Source organism: Somniosus microcephalus, chromosome 3, assembly GCF_052327205.1.
Source record: "Somniosus microcephalus isolate GS21.2 chromosome 3, FLI_Smic_1.0, whole genome shotgun sequence".
Taxonomy (NCBI): Eukaryota; Metazoa; Chordata; class Chondrichthyes; order Squaliformes; family Somniosidae; genus Somniosus; species Somniosus microcephalus.
This window is the reverse complement of record NC_140989.1, coordinates 383,343,168-383,367,300: the sequence shown is the minus strand read 5'-3', so window position 1 is coordinate 383,367,300 and position 24,133 is coordinate 383,343,168. Positions and strand designations below refer to the sequence as shown.

General features: G+C 46.7%; 1 protein-coding gene across 1 annotated transcript; it reads left to right on the top strand.

Moving 5' to 3' along the window:
• Positions 1 to 401: 401 nt before the first annotated feature.
• LOC147122472 (LIM domain transcription factor LMO4.2) lies at positions 402 to 22,348 on the top strand. Its single transcript, XM_085983629.1, has 5 exons — positions 402 to 994; positions 2,097 to 2,360; positions 7,484 to 7,580; positions 8,352 to 8,507; positions 21,558 to 22,348. Exons 2-5 carry the CDS (start codon positions 2,122 to 2,124, stop codon positions 21,564 to 21,566), a joined length of 501 nt encoding a protein of 166 aa, XP_085839755.1. The 5' UTR covers positions 402 to 994; positions 2,097 to 2,121; the 3' UTR covers positions 21,567 to 22,348.
• The last annotated feature ends 1,785 nt before the right edge of the window (positions 22,349 to 24,133 follow it).

Genomic DNA, 24,133 nt, shown 5'->3' with positions numbered 1-24,133 from the left:
TCACTGTGAATTCAACAATCTTTTAACACGCAATTCTCACCAAATTAAAGAATATATTCGACCCGGAAAGCTTGTGGTAAAATTTCACTCAGCGTCAGATGTATAAAACCCATCGCACTTAAAATAACGATGTAGTTAGGAAATGCATCGATATTCTGGCTATACATGAAACTCCCACATACAACCTATATATTCGTGTGTACGTGCCGTTTTGCGTTTCCCAAAAGGGGCAATTGGCAGTTTCCCGGTTTGCAGTCACAGAGAACTGCTGCGATCGTGTTTGCTGCTCCGCTTTTCATGGGTTGTTGGGGATTGGATGCTTCTGTTATTCCGCCCGAATTGGACGCCAGTGGTTGGCCGGCTTGCAGGCTGACGTGCGGCTCCAGGGAGGTGTGTTGCTGGATTCGCCGCTGTCACCAACACATGTAGGTGCAGCAGGGAAAGAGATCGGCCGCGTTGAAGCGCTGTGTGTGTGCGAGAGAGACTTGACTCAAAACCGTCGGTTCCCTCCCTCTTCCCCCCCCCCCCCGAAAAAAAAATCCCACCTATTTCCAGCTTCAACTTGGCTCCCGTTGCTTCTTCCTCCCATTTCCCCGACCGATTCACGGAGACTTAACCTGAGAGAGGCGCCTCGGAGAAGCAGCCGATCCGCATGCACAGAAGTTAGCAGCCGGACATATCAAAGGAGGAACTTCGACATTTACCTTTCGCGTCGTCAGTGAACGAGGAGGGAGAGAGCATATAAAGAGCTTTAGTGCTGTTTACAGCCAGCGACCGATTAAAATAACCTTTTAAAATAAGGCCGATCTACGAAGAGCTCGGCGCTGAGTAAAGCTGTTAAGGAGCCTGTGATTGGATTCTTTCAATTGCAATCGAATTCCAGACGCGTCTTTCAAGATCATCGCAAATATCTGATAAGCAGTCGTTTTAAAAACACTCCACACACACACACACACACACACACACACAATACCGACCAAGCGGAGAGGCGGAGGTAAGATTACAGTCGCGTGTGTGTTTTTTAAATTCGATTTTTTATATATATAAAATCCCATTTCCCCTCGGGAGAGGAGGGAGGCTTTTTAAAAGGTTTTTTGGGGGGAGGGGGGGGGGGCTGCAGATTGGGAAAATGCAGGCTGTCTTGTCCCGAGCTGGCTTTCTCGGCGGTGCCCGATTTCCCCTTCCCCTTGTACGGCTGGGCTGTCTGCTTGGCCGTGGCTTTGCTTTCAGTCTCCCCGAGTCCCGGCCGAGCCCTGCAATTGCAGCTCCCTGTAATTAATTCGCCTAAACGCAGTTAAGTTAAAAGCTTTTTAAAAAAAAAACCAGCCCCCCTCTTCCCTCTCTGCACTTCGGAATGAAACTTGATGAGGGCCCAGACTTCGGGTACTGGGGGGAGGGGGGGTGCAAACTCACTTTTGTTTTTCGGGGCTTGCGATTTCATTTCTTTAAAAAAAAAATCAATTAGCCTGGGCATTTGAAGAGCAGCACTAATTTGGGGCGGGGGGGGTGGGTAACTGAGATGTTTTGGCTCCGTATCGTTTAGGATCTTGCAATTTACCCTCTTCCCTAGTATCTCTGCAACTCTGCGTGAATGCTGGCGTGTATTTAAAATATATTATAATATATATAAAATAAGGGAAACCTGAAACGATTGAACATCAGGCACATGTGCAGGGCAGCTAAACGCCCCCCCTCTCCTCTCCTCCTCCTCCTCTTCCCCTCTGGCTGCATGGAGAGGCGCATTCATCTTGAAATGACACCAAAGAAGCCACAGCAACGTTTAGATTACTGATCAAGGACAGATTAGACCAGACTAAACACGGGCTTTGCGTAACAGGTTAACAAGGCTCTTAATTAGGGTTTTTTTTGCTTGCCTATGAAGCGACTGCTCGGGCTGGGCCTGATCTGTGATTTCCTTCTCCTTCCCCCGTCAGCAAGAAATAATCTACCCAACATAATCGTGTATTTTGTGCCTTTTCATTTCCAACCACCTATTTTTTTCCCCCTCCTCCTGTTTTTTTTTGTGTTCCACCCCCCCCCTCTCTCTCTCTCTCTCTCTTCCGTCTCTCTCCCCTCCCTCCTTCCACCGAATGTAGAATCGAGGGGGTGTAAGTAACAAAAATGGTGAACAACGGGAACTCGCAGACGACCACAGCCGGCGTGAACCGCGCGGGCTTGGCTTGGAAAACGTGCGCCGGCTGCGGGGGCAAGATCGCCGACCGCTTCCTGCTCTACGCCATGGACAGCTACTGGCACAGCCGCTGCCTTAAGTGCTCCTGCTGCCAGGCTCAGCTCGGGGAGATCGGCACCTCCTGCTACACCAAGAGCGGCATGATCCTGTGCAGGAACGATTACATCAGGTAAATAACCCATCTCTCTCTCTCTCCCCCCCACATCATCATCCAATTCCTTCCAACTTTAAACAGCTTCAGGGTGGTGGGGGGAAGCATTTAGCAAATTTTCCCAAGTACGCTGAATCTTATTGACAATCCCACTTTTTTTTCCGGCTAAAAGACAAATTCTGTTCAACGTTATTTTTTTTCTGATTTGAACGAACCACAAGCTCCCTTTCCTTTCCAGCCTGAGGACTGTGTTGGTGCCGGGGTGCCCTCTCCTCTCGAACTGATCGGTACCGCTAGCTTGCCTTGGTTTTCTAAATGTTATATCTACTTTGAAAAAAAAGTTGCGATTTAAAATTCATTCCATCAAGTCCTATGTAGAATCTTATTAAAACGAGTCAATCAATCTCTTTGCTGTCTCTTCCCCCCCCCCCCCCCCCCCCTCCCCGTCTACTGGAATAATAATTGATTGGAAACTGTATCAGATATCAGAAAGGTAAACAGTAACGCTGCCTGGGTCCAAATTGTCTCATTTCAAATGTGATGTTGAATTTGAATCTTAAAAAATATTATTCTAGCACATGATTTGATTTCTGCTGTGAGCTTTACAGTAGTGTAAAGGAATCAGTTTGGTTTTTGAGGTGTAACTTTGCAAGTCTAAGCTAACAAGTCCCGGCTCCCAACATTATAATGCACATTCCTCTCTTAGTGTAACTCGACCTGAAAGGTCAAGGAAATTAAATGAGGTTAAGAATCCCATAAGGAAGGTGCTTGCATTTTAAATTTAAAATATGCATGGGTTAGATGTGAAGGAGGATAAGGGTGGGGAGATTCCAGACAAGCTGATGACTTTCCATGAACGTTTACTTCACCGAGGGGGGAGGCGGGGGGGCCTCATTAAATAGAAAATGATGGCTGGGGAAGAGTTTGGGTCTTGTACAGTACGCTGTAACCTTCTTCCTGCCACGTGACTCCCTCCAATCATCTAAATGGAAGGGAGTACAGAGGGATCACGTCAAAACTTTTTAAGGGATTAAACATTTCATTTCTGTAAGTGTTTGGTTTTTTTGGCGGGGGAGGAGAAGAGAAAGATTAAGTTTAAAAAAAAAAATAATAATAATAATGTTGAACAAGTCCTCGCAGCTGAATTAGAAGCTCCAGCTCTTGGAAAAAACACAGGACGGATTGCATTCAACTTCTGTCAGCTCAGGTCGCTGCTGTGGATTTTAGTAGCAAGAAGCTTGTCAGACACCTAATCAAACAGCCCGAAGCTGCGTCAAGTAAAAGCTCAATAGGGAAATAATTGAAGTGCCTTTCGATGGGATTGTTTTTTTTAAAAATTAAATATTAAAAAAACTGCTCTTTCCCAATGCAGGTTTCTCGCCTAAATAATGTACCTACTCGGCGATACTTTGTAATGGATCCCGGACTAATTAAGAGTCAGTTAGGACCTACACCTTTTTTTGGGGGTGGGGGCTTCTAGTAAGCACCGGGTTCGTGGGAGAGAAGCAGCCAGCTCGACCCTGGAGCTTCAGATCCCCCAGATAAGCGAGCTGGATGTGAACCGGCACAATTAAAAGCTTTCATTAGTACCAGCTCACCCCCCTGCCCCCTCACACACACACCCCTTTTTTATTTTATTTTTCCAAAAAAAATCTAATGAGATATTAGAGAGACTCGGTTTGAGAGCAGGTCAGCAGAAGAGACTGGCGTGTCCAAAATGAATAGAGCCGCCAGCTACCAGCCAACAAACAAAACATTTAATTAAGAAAATTGGCTTTTGAGAGTGGGATTATTACCAGCTCGGGTGGCGCTTGTCCTCTCTCTCTCTCTCTCTCTCTCTCTGTCTGTCTCTGCTTTAATTCCCAGGCACGGAAATTAAATGAAAGCTCTCTCTCTCATTCTGGACGTGCTAGGTAAACCTAATAGTTCGTTACTTAATATCACTTTGAAGTCAGCACAATGACAGCAGACGAGCCCAAGAACTATTAGCGAGCAGAGAGAGAGAAAAAAAACCTAGTATTTCAAAAATTAATTAAATCGCATGCAATTTAGGGGGACGTTTATCTTGATTTGTCATAACAGAATTAATTCAAGGTCTTTAATTCACTTGGGGGCATATCTGTTACTCTGAATTAACCAGGCACAATTTTGGCTGTTTCCAACCCCCCACCCCACCACCACGTCTTTATTTTTCTTCAGTTTTTTTGCCCCCCCTTCCTCTGGTTCTCTTTTTGCAATTATGCAAAAGCGCCACTTTATGTATCAATATATTCCGCTGCTATTAAAACGCTTGAAGAGTTCCATCTCATTTGGGGCTCCGGCTTGATGTTGTGATTGATCGAGTTGCCGAATTGTTGAAATATTAACGACCTCTTCGACTCGGAGTCTTAAAAGAAAATTGAAACCAATTTTCTGTCGTCACAGTCTGAGGGAAAAATTAAACCCCCTCTGCTTTAATTAGTCGGCGCTGGGGGTAGCTCTCCCCCTGCCAAGAGTTTTAAACAGAAGTGGGATCATTAAAGTCCCAAGTCAGACTGATAGAGACTTAATTGAGCACCTCAGGTCCTTGAAGCTCCATCAAAGAGCAGTAAATGAACTTGAGGAATCCCCTGTTTCGGGCTATTTACATTCGAGTCACGCAGCGCTCAAAGTGAAAAGTTTAGGATAGTGTTACACATTTGGCCATGAACAGTCTTCCCAAGCTCACCCGCTTCCCATCTGTCGATCTACAGCGTTACTGCTAATTACCTCAAACCAGCAACACTCCTCCCAAATTCAGAGGGCAATTTTGGACCGAAAGTGGTCTCTGGATTTTGGGGGGGGAAATAATGAATGTATGTGATACATCTGGTTATTTTAAATACATGGAAAACCTTGATTAGTTAGCTGGAGCTAACTCCATATAATCTCTCCCTCGATCAGTTCTCTTTAAAATGGTTCCATTTTAAATGCTTGGGCCTTTTAATGGAATTTCACGTTAATCTCTTTTGTAAAATCATATTCAAGGACAGTCTTTTTTTATCCCACTCTGGTTTTTGTCTCCGTAACCAAATTGCATTGTTGTTTCCACCGTTTGCCCTAATGAGGGTTTGGAGAATATTAGGTGCTTTTTAAAGGTATTGAACACTGTAGCCCTTGACACCAAATCCACCGTGTCTCGTGTGTGTGTGTGTGTGTGTGTGTGTGTGTATATATAATAAAGCTTCAGGCAGACAACACGGAAAGAACACAAACAGCCCCTAGCCCTGCCCTGTTTTTTTAGATACCCTGGCATGCAATTGTTAACTTTGTTGTTTCCCCCCTTCCATCCATTCCCATGGGCTGACTCCAATAAATTAGAGGTTTGTTGGGTCACGGTACAAACTGTACCCGGTGACCCTGCTGTTTATTCCTGCGAGGTTTACTCAGAAGCCATTCTCTCCAAACATGCCTTAAAATTCGCCACTAACAAAATAACCTGTTTTTGTTGTTATTGTCGTCGGGGGAACAAAACACACACAAAAAGTCCAGCACTGGGTATTTTGAGGAGTTAATAGTTGTTACTGAGTGAAGTTTCCTTTTTGAAGCCTCGGCCATTATAATTCAGCAACTAACGTGTCGCTGTGTCGTGTATCTAAACTAATTAGTTTTGAAATGGAGTTTTGATTGAAGTCTTGCAATCGATGCCGGTGCAAAATTTGTTTCTCGGGCTCCCTATTAAAAGCTATCTTAAGCGGGCAGCTTTACTGCACAGTGTGTCGCCTGTCGATACCTGTAATAACAACTTGGAGGCTATTTTCAATAAAGTGGCGACAGCGAATTAGTACATTTGACATGACAAGGCGCCTCTTGCGAGCTCCGAAGCTGGGAGCACACCAATTATGTTTCTCCTCTGTGCAAGAGAATGAATGGCGCATTCAAACCAGATACATCTGGCCAAAAAAAGGGGGGGGGGCGTAATTGGAGAATTATTATTTTGAGTTTATTTATTTATTTTGTTGCTCTAACCTCTCCCATGGCTCGCCCACCAGATGCTTTTGGTCTCGTTTCATTACATCCCATCCCAGCTAGAATGTTGCATGGAGCGAGGGTGATGACTAATGGCAGTAAATTACTTTCCTGGTCAAATCGAAATTTCATTCAGGTTGCCACGGACGCCGAAGAGACCCAGATGAAGTCATCTGAATTGAGCGAGACCTTCTATCTTCCGCAGATAACACAACATTTCATTATTGAGCAGAAGCGTCTGGGATAAAAGATGATCGCAGCGAGAGCTGGACTATTGACATTCTGCCCCAGAAATTAACCCTGGTTCATTATCTACCGACCTGAACAGACCCGTCTATAATGGGCCGCTGTTGGCGTTTGGGGGGACGGGAGATAATTTGGGAGAAAACGGTAGTCTCCCGGACTTTGGAAAGGGGAAATAAATAGTTTCAGCTGGGTCGAAGCACTCGGAACAGCCCAGACGTATCGGATGTCTCCTGTCGCAAGCCTGTTCTAGGAATGTTAATTTTTTAGATTGACTAACGAGATTGATGGACTGTACTTGGGGTCGAGGGCAAATATTTCCTATATGTCTCCATGCTGCCCCAGGCAGGCGGCTGAATTATATACCCTGTATCCTTTTTACGGAATTCCTGCTAGGGTTAGAGCTCGCAGCCAGCAGCGTTACTACACACTCCTCGCCGCATTTTAGGGGGGGCCTTTACTTATTTTTTGTTACCAACACCGCTCCTTCCCTAGTAGACTTCACTGCTCCGTACTTGCAACACCTGTCGCCCAACTATCCTGTGTTCCAAGGTAGTCGGTTTAAAGGGACGGTGCCACTTCCTGTTAACTGCTCTTTAAGACTGGAATGGGAGCAACCGGACTTTAAAACGGTGCAAGTAGTTATTTTTGGGCGGGGGGGAGGAGGGAGGAGGGAAGGGTAGTTAAACAAATAATAATTGTACTGTTTTTATAAACTGTACAATTCTATACCTAAAAGTCAGAAAAACGATAATTTATGCAAAGTATTGGGACCCACGGGAACATTTTTTCTCTCTCTCCATTTTCCCAGAGAAACTCTACTTCTGTAAATCAATAACTTTTGGCAATGTTGCCAGCAACCACTGGGTAAGAAGTGTAAAGTGTAACTCTGGTAATACTTTTGTCTTTAGATTGTTTGGGAATAGTGGGGCGTGCAGTGCGTGCGGACAATCTATCCCAGCCAGTGAGTTGGTCATGAGGGCACAAGGCAACGTCTATCATCTCAAGGTAACCACTTCCCTCAGTCCTTTGCACGAATTTCTTAACCGTAGCTATCGGGGCAACTCTCTTATCCCCGCGTCGGTGCTCAACAACCACCACTGTAATCTTTACTGATAGAAAATTACTCCCTCCCGCCCCCTTCCCCTTTATAAAATTACCCCCCCCCCCTCCCTTCCCCATTATTATGCATTGAGCTGTTCTACAGTATGTTGGCAGTTAGAAGCGCCTTCACTGAGTTAACCGACGCAATGTGAAGGTTTGATTCATAGAATTATTTACAACACAGAAACAGGCCATTCAGCCCAACTGGTTTCTGCTCCACAGGAGTCTCCTCACACGCGACTTCATCTCTCCCTATCGGCATAAGGTTCTATTCATTTCTCCCTCATGTACTTATCTAGCTTCCCTTTAAATGTATCTATGCTTTTTTCCTCAACTATTCTAACCACTCTCTGGGTAAAGAAGTTTCTCCTGAATTCCTTGTTGAATTTATCAGTGACTGTCTTATGTTTATGGTCCCAAGTTTTTCACTTCCCCCTTCTTCCTTCCCCCCCCCCCCCCCCCACCACCAATAAGTGAAAACATCTTCTCTACGTCTACCCTATCAAACCCCATCATAATTTTAAAGACCTCTATTAGGTCACCCCTCAGCCTTCTCTTTTCTAGAGAAAAGAACCCCAGCCTCAGATTCGGGTTCAGTGCTTAAGATGGACAAGATTACTTTAACGCTAATGTAAGGGTATCTGAAAATGACACTTTTTTCCCCCCTCCCCGCAGTGCTTTACCTGCGCCACTTGCCGGAATCGTCTTGTCCCTGGAGACCGGTTTCATTATATCAACGGCAGTTTATTCTGTGAACATGACAGACCCACGTCCCTTATCAATGGACATTTGAATCCACTTCAGAGCAATCCTCTACTATCCGACCAGAAGGTAAGCATGGGTCCTTTCCAGCCTCTGCCCCTCATTCTACTCTGTACTTCAAGGGGGCTCCTCTGTCACAGAACTTTAAATTTGCTTTACAGGCGTTGTGTAGAGCAACTCATTAGGTATCTCAGAAATGCAGTCAAACATATTTCATTGATGAATGTTAAAGATTAATATAGTTGTACATAACAGCACTAAATAAAATGAAGGTTGCTACTTTGGTTATAACAGCCAGGTTGTAGAAGTGGCACAAGTGGGGAGCATCCAAGTTGTTTAATGTTGTGCTGTCTGATTTGACTTTTCTGTAATACTGCGATGATGTTCTGCGATACTTCAGTAAGGTCATCCCGCGTGCACCAGCCTGTCTTCACTTGTTTTTTTTGTTGTAGCTGGGCTTTTGATATAAGGACTGGATCTGGGTTGGCACTGGGCGCTGTATGCATTCTCCTCCCCCAGTCAATAAATAAAAACAATCAGTGTTATTGGGAAAGTTAAGAAATCCAAACAGTTTTGCCCTGCTTGTGGGTGGATCTAATTTATGTTTGAACTTGACACAGTAACTGTTTGGTTTAAGTACTTTCAAGCATTTAACACTTTATTGCTCCCTACTTACTCCACTAACAAAAAAATTGTTGGGGTTTTTTTTAATGTTCTATAAGTCCCATTGATCGTGAGAAGGAAGATTCTCTTTGAACGGGGGAGTAGTGATACTTACCTAGTGGATTCGGTCTCTCTTATATTATGACTCCAACACTAGGCTCCAGTTGGAAGAGCTCATTACAGACTCAACAAAACTTAAAAGTGCTGCTTCATGTTGTTCCTTATTGATTGGCATTTCTTTCATGATCTGAATATCTCACCAGGCAGACTAAAAGCAACTGTTCCTTATTAAATATTACAACTGTTTCCTTCATTCCAGAATGGCTGTTTTCCATAATGGAGGGAATATCCTTTAGCAGTCTTGATTTGGAGCAAGAGAAGTGTACTTTATGTACCTCATTCTACAGCAATCCTTTCCCTTGTTTCAGGTTCTGTGACTGCCCCTGACCATTCACCCAGTCTCCCTTGTACCAGTCTGTAGTACTGACCCTTCACCCAGACTCCCCTGTACCAGTCTGTAGTACCGACCCTTCACCCAGTCTTCCTTGCACCAGTCTGTAGTACTGACCCTTCACCCAGACTCCCTTGAACCAGTCTGTAGTACTGACCCTTCACCCAGACTCCCTTGTACCAGTCTGTAGTACTGACCCTTCACCCAGTCCCCCTTGTACAAGTCTGTAGTACTGACCCTTCACCCAGTCTCCCTTGTACCAGTCTGTAGTACTGACCATTCACCCAGTCCCACTTGCACCAGTCTGTAGTACTGACCCTTCACCCAGACTCCCTTGCACCAGTCTGTAGTACTGACCCTTCACCCAGACTCCCTTGTACAAGTCTGTAGTACTGACCCTTCACCCAGTCTCCCTTGTACCAGTCTGTAGTACTGATCCTTCACCCAGTCCCCCTTGTACCAGTCTGTAGTACTGACCATTCACCCAGTCTCCCATGTACCAGTCTGTAGTACTGACCCTTCACCCAGTCTCCCTTGTACCAGTCTGTAGTACTGACCCTTCACCCAGTCTCCCTTGTCCCAGTCTGTAGTACTGACCATTCACCCAGTCTCCCTTGTACCAGTCTGTAGTACTGACCCTTCACCCAGTCTCCCTTGTACCAGTCTGTAGCACTGACCCTTCACCCAGTCTCCCTTGTACCAGTCTGTAGTACTGACCATTCACCCAGTCTCCCTTGTACCAGTCTGTAGTACTGACCCTTCACCCAGACTCCCTTGTACCAGTCTGTAGTACTGACCATTCACCCAGTCTCCCTTGTACCAGTCTGTAGTACTGACCATTCACCCAGTCTCCCTTGTACCAGTCTGTAGTACTGACCATTCACCCAGACTCCCTTGTACCGGTCTGTAGTACTGACCCTTCACCCAGACTACCTTGTACCAGTCTGTAGTACTGACCATTCACCCAGTCTCCCTTGTACCAGTCTGTAGGACTGACCCTTCACCCAGTCTCCCTTGTACCAGTCTGTAGTACTGACCATTCACCCAGTCTCCCTTGTACCAGTCTGTAGTACTGACCCTTCACCCAGACTCCCTTGTACCAGTCTGTAGTACTGACCATTCACCCAGTCTCCCTTGTACCAGTCTGTAGTACTGACCATTCACCCAGACTCCCTTGTACAAATCTGTAGTACTGACCATTCACCCAGTCTCCCTTGTACCAGTCTGTAGTACTGACCATTCACCCAGTCTCCCTTGTACCAGTCTGTCGTACTGACCCTTCACCCAGTCCCCCTTGTACCAGTCTGTAGTACTGACCCTTCACCCAGACTCCCTTGTACCAGTCTGTAGTACTGACCCTTCACCCAGTCCCCCTTGTACCAGTCTGTAGTACTGACCATTCACCCAGTCTCCCTTGTACCAGTCTGTCATACTGACCCTTCACCCAGTCTCCCTTGTACCAGTCTGTAGTACTGAACATTCACCCAGTCTCCCTTGTACCAGTCTGTAGTACTGACCCTTCACCCAGTCTCCCTTGCACCAGTCTGTAGTACTGACCATTCACCCAGTCTCCCTTTTACCAGTCTGTAGTACTGACCCTTCACCCAGTCTCCCTTGTACCAGTCTGTAGTACTGACCATTCACCCAGTCTCCCTTGTACCAGTCTGTAGTACTGACCATTCACCCAGTCTCCCTTGTACCAGTCTGTAGTACTGACCCTTCACCCAGTCTCCCTTGTACCAGTCTGTAGTACTGACCATTCAACCAGTCTCCCTTGTACCAGTCTGGAGTACTGACCCTTCACCCAGTCTCCCTTGTACCAGTCTGTAGTACTGACCCTTCACCCAGTCTCCCTTGTACCAGACTGTAGTACTGACCATTCACCCAGTCTCCCTTGTACCAGTCTGTAGTACTGACCATTCACCCAGTCTCCCTTGTACCAGTCTGTAGTACTGACCATTCACCCAGTCTCCCTTGTACCAGTCTGTAGTACTGACCATTCACCCAGTCTCCCTTGTACCAGTCTGTAGTACTGACCATTCACCCAGTCTCCCTTGTACCAGTCTGTAGTACTGACCATTCACCCAGTCTCCCTTGTACCAGTCGGTAGTACTGACCCTTCACCCAGACTCCCTTGTACCAGTCTGTAGTACTGACCCTTCACCCAGTCTCCCTTGTACCAGTCTTTAGTACTGACCCTTCACCCAGTCTCCCTTGTACCAGTCTGTAGTACTGACCCTTCACCCAGTCTCCCTTGTACCAGTCTTTAGTACTGACCCTTCACCCAGACTCCCTTGTACCAGTCTGTAGTACTGACACTTCACCCAGACTCCCTTGTGCCAGTCTGTAGTACTGACCCTTCACCCAGACTCCCTTGTACCAGTCTGTAGTACTGACACTTCACCCAGACTCCCTTGTACCAGTCTGTAGTACTGACCCTTCACCCAGTCTCCCTTGTACCAGTCTGTAGTACTGACCCTTCACCCAGTCTCCCTTGTACCAGTCTTTAGTACTGACCCTTCACCCAGACTCCCTTGTACCAGTCTGTAGTACTGACCCTTCACCCAGTCTCCCTTGTACCAGTCTTTAGTACTGACCCTTCACCCAGTCTCCCTTGTACCAGTCTGTAGTACTGACCCTTCACCCAGTCTCCCTTGTACCAGTCTGTAGTACTGACACTTCACCCAGACTCCCTTGTACCAGTCTGTAGTACTGACCCTTCACCCAGTCTCCCTTGTACCAGTCTGTAGTACTGACCCTTCACCCAGTCTCCCTTGTACCAGTCTTTAGTACTGACCCTTCACCCAGACTCCCTTGTACCAGTCTGTAGTACTGACCCTTCACCCAGACTCCCTTGTACCAGTCTGTAGTACTGACCCTTCACCCAGTCTCCCTTGTACCAGTCTGTAGTACTGACCCTTCACCCAGTCTCCCTTGTACCAGTCTTTAGTACTGACCCTTCACCCAGACTCCCTTGTACCAGTCTGTAGTACTGACCCTTCACCCAGTCTCCCTTGTACCAGTCTGTAGTACTGACCCTTCACCCAGTCTCCCTTGTACCAGTCTGTAGTACTGACCCTTCACCCAGTCTCCCTTGTACCAGTCTGTAGTACTGACCCTTCAGCCAGTCTCCCTTGTACCAGTCTGTAGTACTGACCCTTCAGCCAGTCTCCCTTGTACCAGTCTGTAGTACTGACCCTTCACCCAGTCTCCCTTGTACCAGTCTGTCGTACTGACCCTTCACCCAGTCTCCCTTGTACCAGTCTGTAGTACTGACCCTTCAGCCAGTCTCCCTTGTACCAGTCTGTAGTACTGACCCTTCAGCCAGTCTCCCTTGTACCAGTCTGTAATACTGACCCTTCACCCAGTCTCCCTTGTACCAGTCTGTAGTACTGACCCTTCACCCAGTCTCCCTTGTACCAGTCTGTAGTACTGACCCTTCACCCAGTCTCCCTTGTACCAGTCTGTAGTACTGACCCTTCAGCCAGTCTCCCTTGTACCAGTCTGTAGCACTGACCCTTCACCCAGTCTCCCTTGTACCAGTCTGTAGTACTGACCCTTCACCCAGTCTCCCTTGTACCAGTCTGTAGTACTGACCCTTCACCCAGTCTCCCTTGTACCAGTCTGTAGTACTGACCCTTCAGCCAGTCTCCCTTGTACCAGTCTGTAGCACTGACCCTTCACCCAGTCTCCCTTGTACCAGTCTGTAGCACTGACCCTTCACCCAGTCTCCCTTGTACCAGTCTGTCGTACTGAACATTCACCCAGTCTCCCTTGTACCAGTCTGTAGTACTGACCCTTCACCCAGTCTCCCTTGTACCAGTCTGTAGTACTGACCATTCACCCAGTCTCCCTTGTACCAGTCTGTAGTACTGACCATTCACCCAGTCTCCCTTGTACCAGTCTGTAGTACTGACCCTTCACCCAGTTTCCCTTGTACCAGTCTGTAGTACTGACCATTCACCCAGTCTCCCTTGTACCAGTCTGTAGTACTGACCATTCAACCAGTCTCCCTTGTACCAGTCTGGAGTACTGACCCTTCACCCAGTCTCCCTTGTACCAGTCTGTAGTACTGACCCTTCACCCAGTCTCCCTTGTACCAGACTGTAGTACTGACCATTCACCCAGTCTCCCTTGTACCAGTCTGTAGTACTGACCATTCACCCAGTCTCCCTTGTACCAGTCTTTAGTACTGACCCTTCACCCAGTCTCCCTTGTACCAGTCTGTAGTACTGACCCTTCACCCAGTCTCCCTTGTACCAGTCTGTAGTACTGACCCTTCACCCAGTCCCCCTTGTACCAGTCTGTAGTACTGACCCTTCACCCAGTCTCCCTTCTACCAGTCTGCAGTACTGACCATTCACCCAGTCTCCCGTGTACCATTCTGTAGTACTGACCCTTCACCCAGACTCCCTTGTGCCAGTCTGTAGTACTGACCCTTCACCCAGTCCCCCTTGTACCAGTCTGTAGTACTGACCATTCACCCAGTCTCCCTTGTACCAGTCTGTAGTACTGACGATTCACCCAGTCTCCCTTGTACCAGTCTGTAGTACTGACCATTCACCCAGTCTCCCTTGTACCAGTCTGTAGTACTGACCATTCACCCAGTCTCCCTTGTACCAGTCTGTAGTACTGACCATTCACCCAGTCTCCCTTGTACCAGTCTGTAGTACTGAACATTCACCCAGTCTCCCTTGTACCAGTCTGTAGTACTGACCATTCACCCAGTCTCCCTTGTACCAGTCTGTAGTACTGACCATTCACCCAGACTCCCTTGTACCAGTCTGTAGTACTGACCATTCACCCAGACTCCCTTGTACCAGTCTGTAGTACTGACCATTCACCTAGACTCCCTTGTACCAGTCTGTAGTACTGACCATTCACCCAGTCTCCCTTGTACCAGTCTGTAGTACTGACCATTCACCTAGACTCCCTTGTACCAGTCTGTAGTACTGACCCTTCACCCAGTCTCTCTTGCAGCAGTCTGTAGTACTGACCCCTCACCCAGTCTCCCTTGTACCAGTCTGTAGTACTGACCCTTCACCCAGTCTCCCTTGTACCAGTCTGTAGTACTGACCCTTCACCCAGTCTCCCTTGTACCAGTCTGTAGTACTGACCATTCACCCAGTCTCCCTTGTACCAGTCTGTAGTACTGACCATTCACCCAGTCCCCCTTGTACCAGTCTGTAGTACTGACCCTTCACCCAGTCTCCCTTGTACCAGTCTGTAGTACTGACCATTCACCCAGTCTCCCTTGTACCAGTCTGTAGTACTGACCATTCACCCAGTCTCCCTTGTACTAGTCTGTAGTACTGACCCTTCACCCAGTCTCCCTTGCACCAGCCTGCAGTACTGACCCTTCACCCAGTCTCCCTTGTACCAGTCTGTAGTACTGACCCTTCACCCAGTCTCCCTTGTACCAGTCTGTAGTACTGACATTTCACCCAGTCTCCCTTGTACCAGTCTGTAGTGCTGACCCTTCATCCAGACTCCCTTGTACCAGTCTGTAGTACTGACCCTTCACCCAGTCTCCCTTGTACCAGTCTGTAGTACTGACCCTTCACCCAGACTCCCTTGTACCAGTCTGTAGTACTGACCCTTCACCCAGTCCCCCTTGTACAAGTCTGTAGTACTGACCCTTCACCCAGTCTCCCTTGTACCAGTCTGTAGTACTGACCATTCACCCAGTCCCACTTGTGCCAGTCTGTAGTACTGACCCTTCACCCAGACTCCCTTGTACCAGTCTGTAGTACTGACCCTTCACCCAGTCCCCCTTGTACCAGTCTGTAGTACTGACCCTTCACCCAGTCCCCCTTGTACCAGTCTGTAGTACTGACCCTTCACCCAGTCCCCCTTGTACCAGTCTGTAGTACTGACCCTTCACCCAGTCTCCCTTGTACCAGTCTTTAGTACTGACCCTTCACCCTGTCTCCCTTGTACCAGTCTGTAGTACTGACCCTTCACCCAGTCTCCCTTGTACCAGTCTGTAGTACTGACCCTTCACCCAGTCCCCCTTGTACCAGTCTGTAGTACTGACCCTTCACCCAGTCTCCCTTCTACCAGTCTGTAGTACTGACCATTCACCCAGTCTCCCTTGTACCAGTCTGTGGTACTGACCCTTCACCCAGTCTCCCTTGTACCAGTCTGTAGTACTGACCCTTCACCCAGAATCCCTTGTACCAGTCTGTAGTACTGACCCTTCAGCCAGACTCCCTTGTACCAGTCTGTAGTACTGTCCCTTCACCCAGTCTGCCTTGTACCACTCTGTACGACTGACCATTCACCCAGTCTCCCTTGTACCAGTCTGTAGTACTGACCCTTCACCCAGTCTCCCTTGCACCAGTCTGTAGTACTGACCCATCACCCAGACTCCCTTGTACCAGTCTGTAGTACTGACCCATCACACAGTCTCCCTTGTACCAGTCTTTAGTACTGACCCTTCGCCCAGTCTCCCTTGTACCAGTCTGTAGTACTGACCATTCGCCCAGTCTCCCTTGTACCAGTCTGTAGTACTGACCCTTCACCCAGACTCCCTTGTACCAGTCTGTAGTACTGACCATTCACCCAGACTCCCTTGTACCAGTCTGTAGTACTGACCATTCACCCAGACTCCCTTGTACCAGTCTATAGTACTGACCATTCACCCAGACTCCCTTGTACCAGTCTGTAGTACTGACCCTTCACCCAGTCTCCCTTGTACCAGTCTGTAGTACTGACCCTTCACCCAGTCTCCCTTGTACCAGTCTGTAGTACTGACCATTCACCCGGTCTCCCTTGTACCAGTCTATCGTACTGACCCTTCACCCAGTCTCCCTTGTACCAGTCTGTAGTACTGACCCTTCACCCAGTCCCCCTTGTACCAGTCTGTAGTACTGACCATTCACCCAGAATCCCTTGTACCAGTCTGTAGTACTGACCCTTCACCCAGTCTCCCTTGTACCAGTCTGTAGTACTGACCCTTCACCCAGTCTCCCTTGTACCAGTCTGTAGTACTGACCATTCACCCAGTCCCACTTGTATCAGTCTGTAGTACTGACCATTCACCCAGACTCCCTTGTACCAGTTTGTAGTACTGACCATTCACCCAGTCTCCCTTGTACCAGTCTGTAGTACTGACCCTTCACGCAGAATCCCTTGTACCAGTCTGTAGTACTGACCATTCACCCAGACTCCCTTGTACCAGTCTGTAGTACTGACCATTCACCCAGACTCCCTTGTACCAGTCTGTAGTACTGACCATTCGCACAGACTCCCTTGTACCAGTCTGTAGTACTGACCATTCACACAGACTCCCTTGTACCAGTCTGTAGTACTGACCATTCACCCAGTCTCCCTTGTACCAATCTGTAGTACTGACCATTCACCCAGTCTCCCTTGTACCAGTCTGTAGTACTGACCATTCACCCAGTCTCCCTTGTACCAGTCTGTAGTACTGACCCTTCACCCAGACTCCCTTGTACCAGTCTGTAGTACTGACCATTCACCCAGTCTCCCTTGTACCAGTCTGTAGTACTGAGCATTCACCCAGACTCCCTTGTACCAATCTGTAGTACTGACCATTCACACAGTCTCCCTTGTACCAGTCTGTAGTACTGACCCTTCACCCAGAATCCCTTGTACCAGTCTGTAGTACTGACCCTTCACCCAGACTCCCTTGTACCAGTCTGTAGTACTGACCATTCACCCAGACTCCCTTGTACCAATCTGTAGTACTGACCATTCACCCAGACTCCCTTGTACCAGTCTGTAGTACTGACCATTCACACAGACTCCCTTGTACCAGTCTGTAGTACTGACCATTCACCCAGACTCCCTTGTACCAATCTGTAGTACTGACCATTCACCCAGTCTCCCTTGTACCAATCTGTAGTACTGACCATTCACAGAGACTCCCTTGTACCAATCTGTAGTACTGACCATTCACACAGACTCCCTTGTACCAGTCTGTAGTACTGACCATTCACCCAGACTCCCTTGTACCAGTCTGTAGTACTGACCATTCACCCAGACTCCCTTGTACCAATCTGTAGTACTGACCATTCACCCAGACTCCCTTGTACCAATCTGTAGTACTGACCATTCACCCAGTCTCCCTTGTACCAATCTGTAGTACTGACCATTCACAGAGACTCCCTTGTACCAATCTGTAGTGCTGACCATTCACACAGACTCCCTTGTACCAGTCTGTAGTATTGACCCTTCACCCAGAATCCCTTGTACCAGTCTGTAGTATTGACCCTTCACACAGACTCCCTTGTACCAGTCTGTAGTACTGACCATTCACCCAGACTCCCTTGTACCAGTCTGTAGTACTGACCATTCACCCAGACTCCCTTGTACCAGTCTGTAGTACTGACCATTCACCCAGATTCCCTTGTACCAGTCTGTAGTACTGACCCTTCACCCAGTATCCTTTTTAAACCATCTTCAGCACTGCCCAATGACCCAGCCCCTAAATTAGTCTCTGGCTCTCTCATTCCAGTCTACATGTAAAGGAGGTTGAGCAGAGACTGTGCAAGAAATCAAGGCTTTTATGATTTCATTTGCAAATTGGCTCAGATGCTGTATTAAGCAACAAAAAAAAACCTGTTGGACAAGATTATATTTTCCCAGAACGTTACATGCCCACCACATCAACTTTCATCAACCTAGACTTGTTTGCGGAGATCCTGGGCAAAGTCTTTGGTCTGAGCATCTGTTCCAGGCAGGTTAAGGAGGCAGTATAATGGTTTAAACCCAATCTAACTCGTATTGTGGGTGATGAGTGTGCCGGTCAATTAGTGACACTAGGTCCATAAAGATAGGGCAGCGTAATAGTTACTGTGGCTCCACTAGTTGCTCCATCTCCAGATTTAGGCACATTCCCAAATGCCCGTCCCCCTCCGTAACTGAGTAGCTATGTGGGTATGTGTATACTTAAACACGAGGTATAATGGAACACTTTAGTGTATATGGGAAACTCTAAATCCTGGCCTATTGACAAGAGCATGGGATGAAGATTTTTTTTGTTCTGTTGCATGCTCGGGAAGGAAAGCAAACAGCCGAAGGCTGCGTGTGGTGAGATCCGTTCCCTCCATTGTAAAGCACCAAATGGAAATGGTTAAACTGTTTCACTCCGGAGAATGTGCTTCTCTTTCACGCTGTGCATTCTACATAAATACATGCCCTGGGAATCGGAGAGGGGCCGGAGCTAGGCACAAAGTTATTGCTTGACCAACTCAGGATAGGAGCGCTGCTCTTGTAGCAGATTGAGGTTTTGGGACCTGTTTGGGATCTGGTGCAGCCTGGACTAGATCTGTTTGGGATATGGTGCAGCCTGGACAGGATCTCTTTGGGATCTGGTGCGGCCCTGGCCTGGACTGAATCTCTTTGGGATCTGGTGTGGCCCTGGCCCGGACTGGATCTCTCTGGGATCTGGTCTGGCCCTGGCCTGGACTGAATCTCTTTGGGATCTGGTGTGGCCCCAACTGGATCTCTTTGGATCTGGTGCGGCCTGGACGGGGTCTCTTTGGGATCTGGTGCGGCCCTGGCCCGGACGGGATCTGGTGCGGCCCTGGCCCGGACAGGATCTGGTGCGGCCCTGGCCCGGACGGGATCTGGTGCGGCCCTGGCCCGGACGGGATCTGGTGCGGCCCTGGCCCGGACGGGATCTGGTGCGGCCCTGGCCCGGACGGGATCTGGTGCGGCCCTGGCCTAGACTGGATGTTTGGGATCTGGTGCGACCCGGATTGGATCTGTTTGGGACCTGCTGCGGCCCTGGTTCCGGCCTGGATCAGTTTGAGATCTGGTGCGGCCCTGGCCCGGCCTGGATCCGTTTGGGATCTGGTGCGGCCCGGCCTGGATCTGTTTGGGATCTGGTGCGGCCCTGGCCTGGATGGGATCCGTTTGGGATCTGGTGTGGCCCTGGACTGGATCTGTTTGGGATCTGGTGCGGCCCTGGCCTGGATCTGTTTGGATCCGGTGCAATCCGGCTTTCTGCGCTGCCATCTGTCTTTCAAATGGCCCCGTCTTGTCTGCAGATGTTTGGAAGTGTAGTGTGCACGTGTTGTGGAAGTGGCCAGAGGGATTCAGCACAGTGCAGGAAGGGTTAACCGTGTGGAATTTTAACAAGTGTTAAACAGATGGGCTTTTTCTTCTGAGCAGCAGCGTAACATCAACAATTCTGCGCCAAATGCAGCCTCGCCTTTGAAAGGCACTTTTCCCCCAATGCCCAGTTTTAACCTTTTATGCTATGGGGAGTTTAAGGAAAATAGCAGTTACCCCCAGTGGACTGTTAAACAGCCCCCCCTCCCCCAAACCTCTTTGCTAATGAACAGGACACTGCTTGTTCTAGTAGACAAAGTATTGCCAAGGACAGAAACGGCGCCTGATAAGTTCATTTAAAAAAAAATGCGAAACATTTCCATTAAAATGGCATAATTGGTGTTGTCTCTGTCGATAGTGGCCGACATTTGATGTTCATTTATTAAATAGGCGCTAGGCTGCTCCCTAATCTCTTTGTTCAAGACAGACAAATTACCTTTCTCACACTGTGGTCAAACTCAGGGGAATTAAAGCTCAATGCCTCAGCTAGTTTAATTAGCCTGCGAGTGGGGGGTTGCAAATTACTAATGCACCTCAGGCTTTTAGTGGCTTGATGAAAGGGTAAAAAAAAGAGAAATGCACTAAACTGTTAAAAGTTTTTAAGTGGTGAGAAGTCAAGAAAGTTGTACTCGTTTTTTAAAAATTAATTGAATTGTGTATTTACTTAACTCATTGGTCGCTGTATTGTATGGAAAGCAAGTATTTCTCTAACCATTACAATATTTCACTCCTCAAAAAAAACTTTGTGGGGAGAAACCTTTTTGCTGAATGGTGCAATATGGTTACAATATTTGCGTCTTTTATCTATTCCCCATTGTAAATGATTGCAGGCTGTGGTTTCAGTGATGGTGCAGTGTTTTAAATCCAGTCTGTATCTAGTCCCTTTCTGTTTACTCGGGAAATCAAAGCAAGGTTTCTATTTGGTAGTTATCTTTATCCAACATTTTAAAAAAAATTCAAAACCCATCCATTTTATTTGGCATAGATCAGCTGATTTCAAATGGAACGATTTAAGTAATGTAAAATCTAAATACATTTAGTCAGAAGCTGACAGCTGCCCTGAATAAATGTTATGAGCCTGAATGTTATGTTTTGGCTGCAACTCCAAAAAATGTAGTTGAAAGCTGGATTAATGTAATGGAGATGTTTACTAGCTCATCTCTGCAGTACTGTTCTGAGTGAAATCAGTCATTCTAGTTGAAGTAAGAGAGCTCCGATGAAAGTAAAATAAAATAAACACTGAAACTGAAAGCAGAAAATGCTAGATGCACACAACATCTGAAGGGACATAGGAAAGACAGGGTGTATAGAATCATAGAATAGTACAGCACAGAAGGAGGCCATTTGGCCCATCGAGTCTGCACCGGCTCTTTCGAAGAGCAATCCAGTTAGTCCCACTCCCCTGCTCTTTCCCCATATCCCGGCAATTTTTTCTCCTTCAAGTATTTATCCAATTCCTTTTTGAAGGCTACTATTGGATCTGTGTCCACCACCAGATCAGGCCAGTGCATTCCAAATCCTAACCACTCGTTGTGTGGAAAAAGTTTTTTGCTCATGTCGCCTCTGGTTCTTTTGCCAATCACCTTAAATCTGTGCCCCCCTCGTTATTGACCCTACAGCCATTGGGGACCATTTCTATTTATTTACTCTTATCTAAACCCTTCTTGATTTTTGAGCATCTCTATCAAATCTCCTCTTCGCCTTCTCTGCTTCAAGGAGAACAACCCCAGCTTCTCTAGTCTGTCCACATAACAGTAATCCCTCATCCCTGGAACCGGTGTAAACTTTCATATTTCCGGTGTAACCTTTCATCCAAATACTTCTTGAGTAGAACTGGGTAGGTGGGGGGAAGGGGGGTGGTGGTTGATTATGATCCACTTCTCCTCTTTCCTTGGCTTGACCGATCTCCATTTCTTTCGCAGGTTTGCTGAGATGGTTTAAAGCAGTGCAGAAAGCGTGCCTTCATCTTTTCGATCTGGCTCATCGCAGGTGGACCCCACTTTGTTCCAGTAGACAGTCATGTTTTTTGGCTGGTTTCAACGCCAGGTACACGACGACATTGCACACTTATATACCCTCGCTAGTTTGCTCTCACCAAGCTGTTCTTGCATTAAAAGTGACTTGAGGACACCAGAATAAGGACTCCGCGAACCCGAGCTAATGAGACTGTTCAGAAGGGGGGTGGGGGGGGACGGACCAAAAAAAAAAAAATGGCCCATCGGAGGGCATCTGGAATAATGACAAATTAAACAAATTACTGGAGGTTTTGAAAAGTGCTTTGTACCTACATTAATAATTAGCAGGGCACTGGCCTCGGGTTCCCCCACCCCCCCCTCCCCCACCGTATTCTATTTTTCTTTACAACATCCTTGCAAAAAAAAATGTGTTGGCTCTTTGTATTTCTAAGTGTTGTAAGGACAATGTGTTTATTGCTATTATTAATAATAAAAGAGGCGGCAATGGGAGAAAAATCCAGTGATTTTTGTGGTAGTTCTCTATCATAAACACTTTTAGTGGTTCTCTGTACAATAACATGTATGTATGCATGTATGTGATTTGTCAAATGTTGCTTCTCCCCCAGCAGAAACATCCCAGCTTTCTAGTATCTAATGTAGGACTTTAAGAATGGAAATTTTATTTGTGATATTTTCAAAAAAAAAACATTTGCTCTAGTATGGTGTATTTAAATAATAAAAAGCTTGAAATGGGGAAAGACTAGTTTTGTGTGTTCTTAAATAGACTTGAATAAGCACCACAAACTCCAGTTCCATTTCCAGTAAAACTGTTTGGTAGAAATGGGTTTGTTTTAGTGCCAACTTTTAATGTGTTTTGTCTATTTAGTAGAGGCTACAACAAAAAAAAGCGCTTTATGTACTTTAGATTAGAGACTTATTACGTTACAAATGTCATTCATGTTCAGATAATCCACACACATGCAGTAAAGAAGCGTCTTTGATCTGATTTATATTGGGGGGGGGGGCCGCGGGTGAGTGGTAATGGATCTGAGAACCTTAAATCTAAACTAGAGCATCGCAAATCACCGTGGTTTCAGATATGTTTGTAAGTATTTAGCGCCAAAAGGTTTTACTAAGGGGTTAATGAACTTTCATTGGAGAGAGCTGAAAGTTGGGGGAAACCCTGCCACTTTGGATGCGGTGCACAGAGGAGCTGCTCAGAGCTGCAATCTGTCATTGAAATGCATGTCCCGATATGTTAATGCAAGGTTTTCACCCAGAACAAACAAGGATCACAACATTCTATAAATCAGGGCAGCTCTGAGTCCCAGTTTAAAAAGCCATTAAATGAGGATTGCAATTGACAGAAATGACTTTTTCCCCCCCCCCTCTGGTTGCATTTCATCTTAAGTGATAGTTGCACTACGTCAATACGGGACAGCTCTGACGTTTATTGTGGGACTCTGTTTAAAAAAAAAAGGTAGCATCTGCCTATCACTGCTGGAATCTTTTTATACGTTCCTACCACAGTTTGTTTTTTTTTAAAAAGCATCTGGGTATTTTTTTAGGAATTATGCAACTGGATCATGCTGAATTTTTTTAACTTTCAAAAATTTCTGTTACAAACTGAATGCAATAATGGATTCCGAGGTTGAGCTTACACACGAGCTGAAAATAATGTACTCTTGTTGGTTTATCTAGAATTCCTGCAAGTAACTCCACTAGTGTTGAGGGGCAGGATATTGTTGATGCAAAAGTTGGGTTCCAACGTCACTAAGGTTTATCAGCTATCTTGCATGAATGGCACTGGATAAATGTACGGTACGATACCATTTGTCTTACAAAGCAAAGGCATAGAGATGATGGGGGGGTGGGGAAATACAAATTTTAACAACTTAATAGCTTTGACCAAGAAATGTTCTATGTTTTCAGTGGTCTGATGGCTCATAGATGAAAATTCTTTACGCTATGTAAACCCTTCAGCCGATTTGATCATACTGAATTAAATTTGCTCCCTCAACCCTTTCAAAACCTGTGTGGTTTTTTTTGGTTACCTCTTTTAACCCTTGGTTCAGTTTCCACTCTGAAGTGCCTTGGGATGTTTACTACATTAAAGGTGCCGCCTAAAAGTAAGTTGTTACTCTTCTTTCTCCTTTTAAGACGCTCCTTAAAACCTACCTCTTTGACCAAGCTTTTGGTCGCCTGCCCTAATAGCTCCTTATGTGGCTCAGTGTCAAATTTTGTTTGCTAACATTCCTGTAAAGCGCACTGGGACATTTTACTGTGTTAAAGACGCTATATAAATACAAGTTATTATTCATACCAAACCCCCTGAACTTTATGTAGTGTTTGACGTAAGAAAACTACTAGGCACTTGGTCTTAAGTATTAAACAAGGCTTTAATCAACTGTTTTTAAACATGGAGATCTAGTTGTGTCCTTCACTAGTTCCTGTTAAAGAATGTCCTGAGCAAGCTGGGCCCATGCCCAAGTATTTATACTCTCCCTGGACAGCACCACCAGCAGGCTGCCCAGTATCATTTC

Coding starts and splice junctions, on each gene's coding strand:
- LOC147122472 (XM_085983629.1), top strand. CDS start 2,122: ATGGTGAACAACGGGAACTCGCAGACGACCACAGCCGGCGTGAACCGC. Junction 2,361..7,483: donor TGCAGGAACGATTACATCAG/GTAAATAACCCA, acceptor TTTTGTCTTTAG/ATTGTTTGGGAATAGTGGGG. Junction 7,581..8,351: donor GCAACGTCTATCATCTCAAG/GTAACCACTTCC, acceptor CCCTCCCCGCAG/TGCTTTACCTGCGCCACTTG.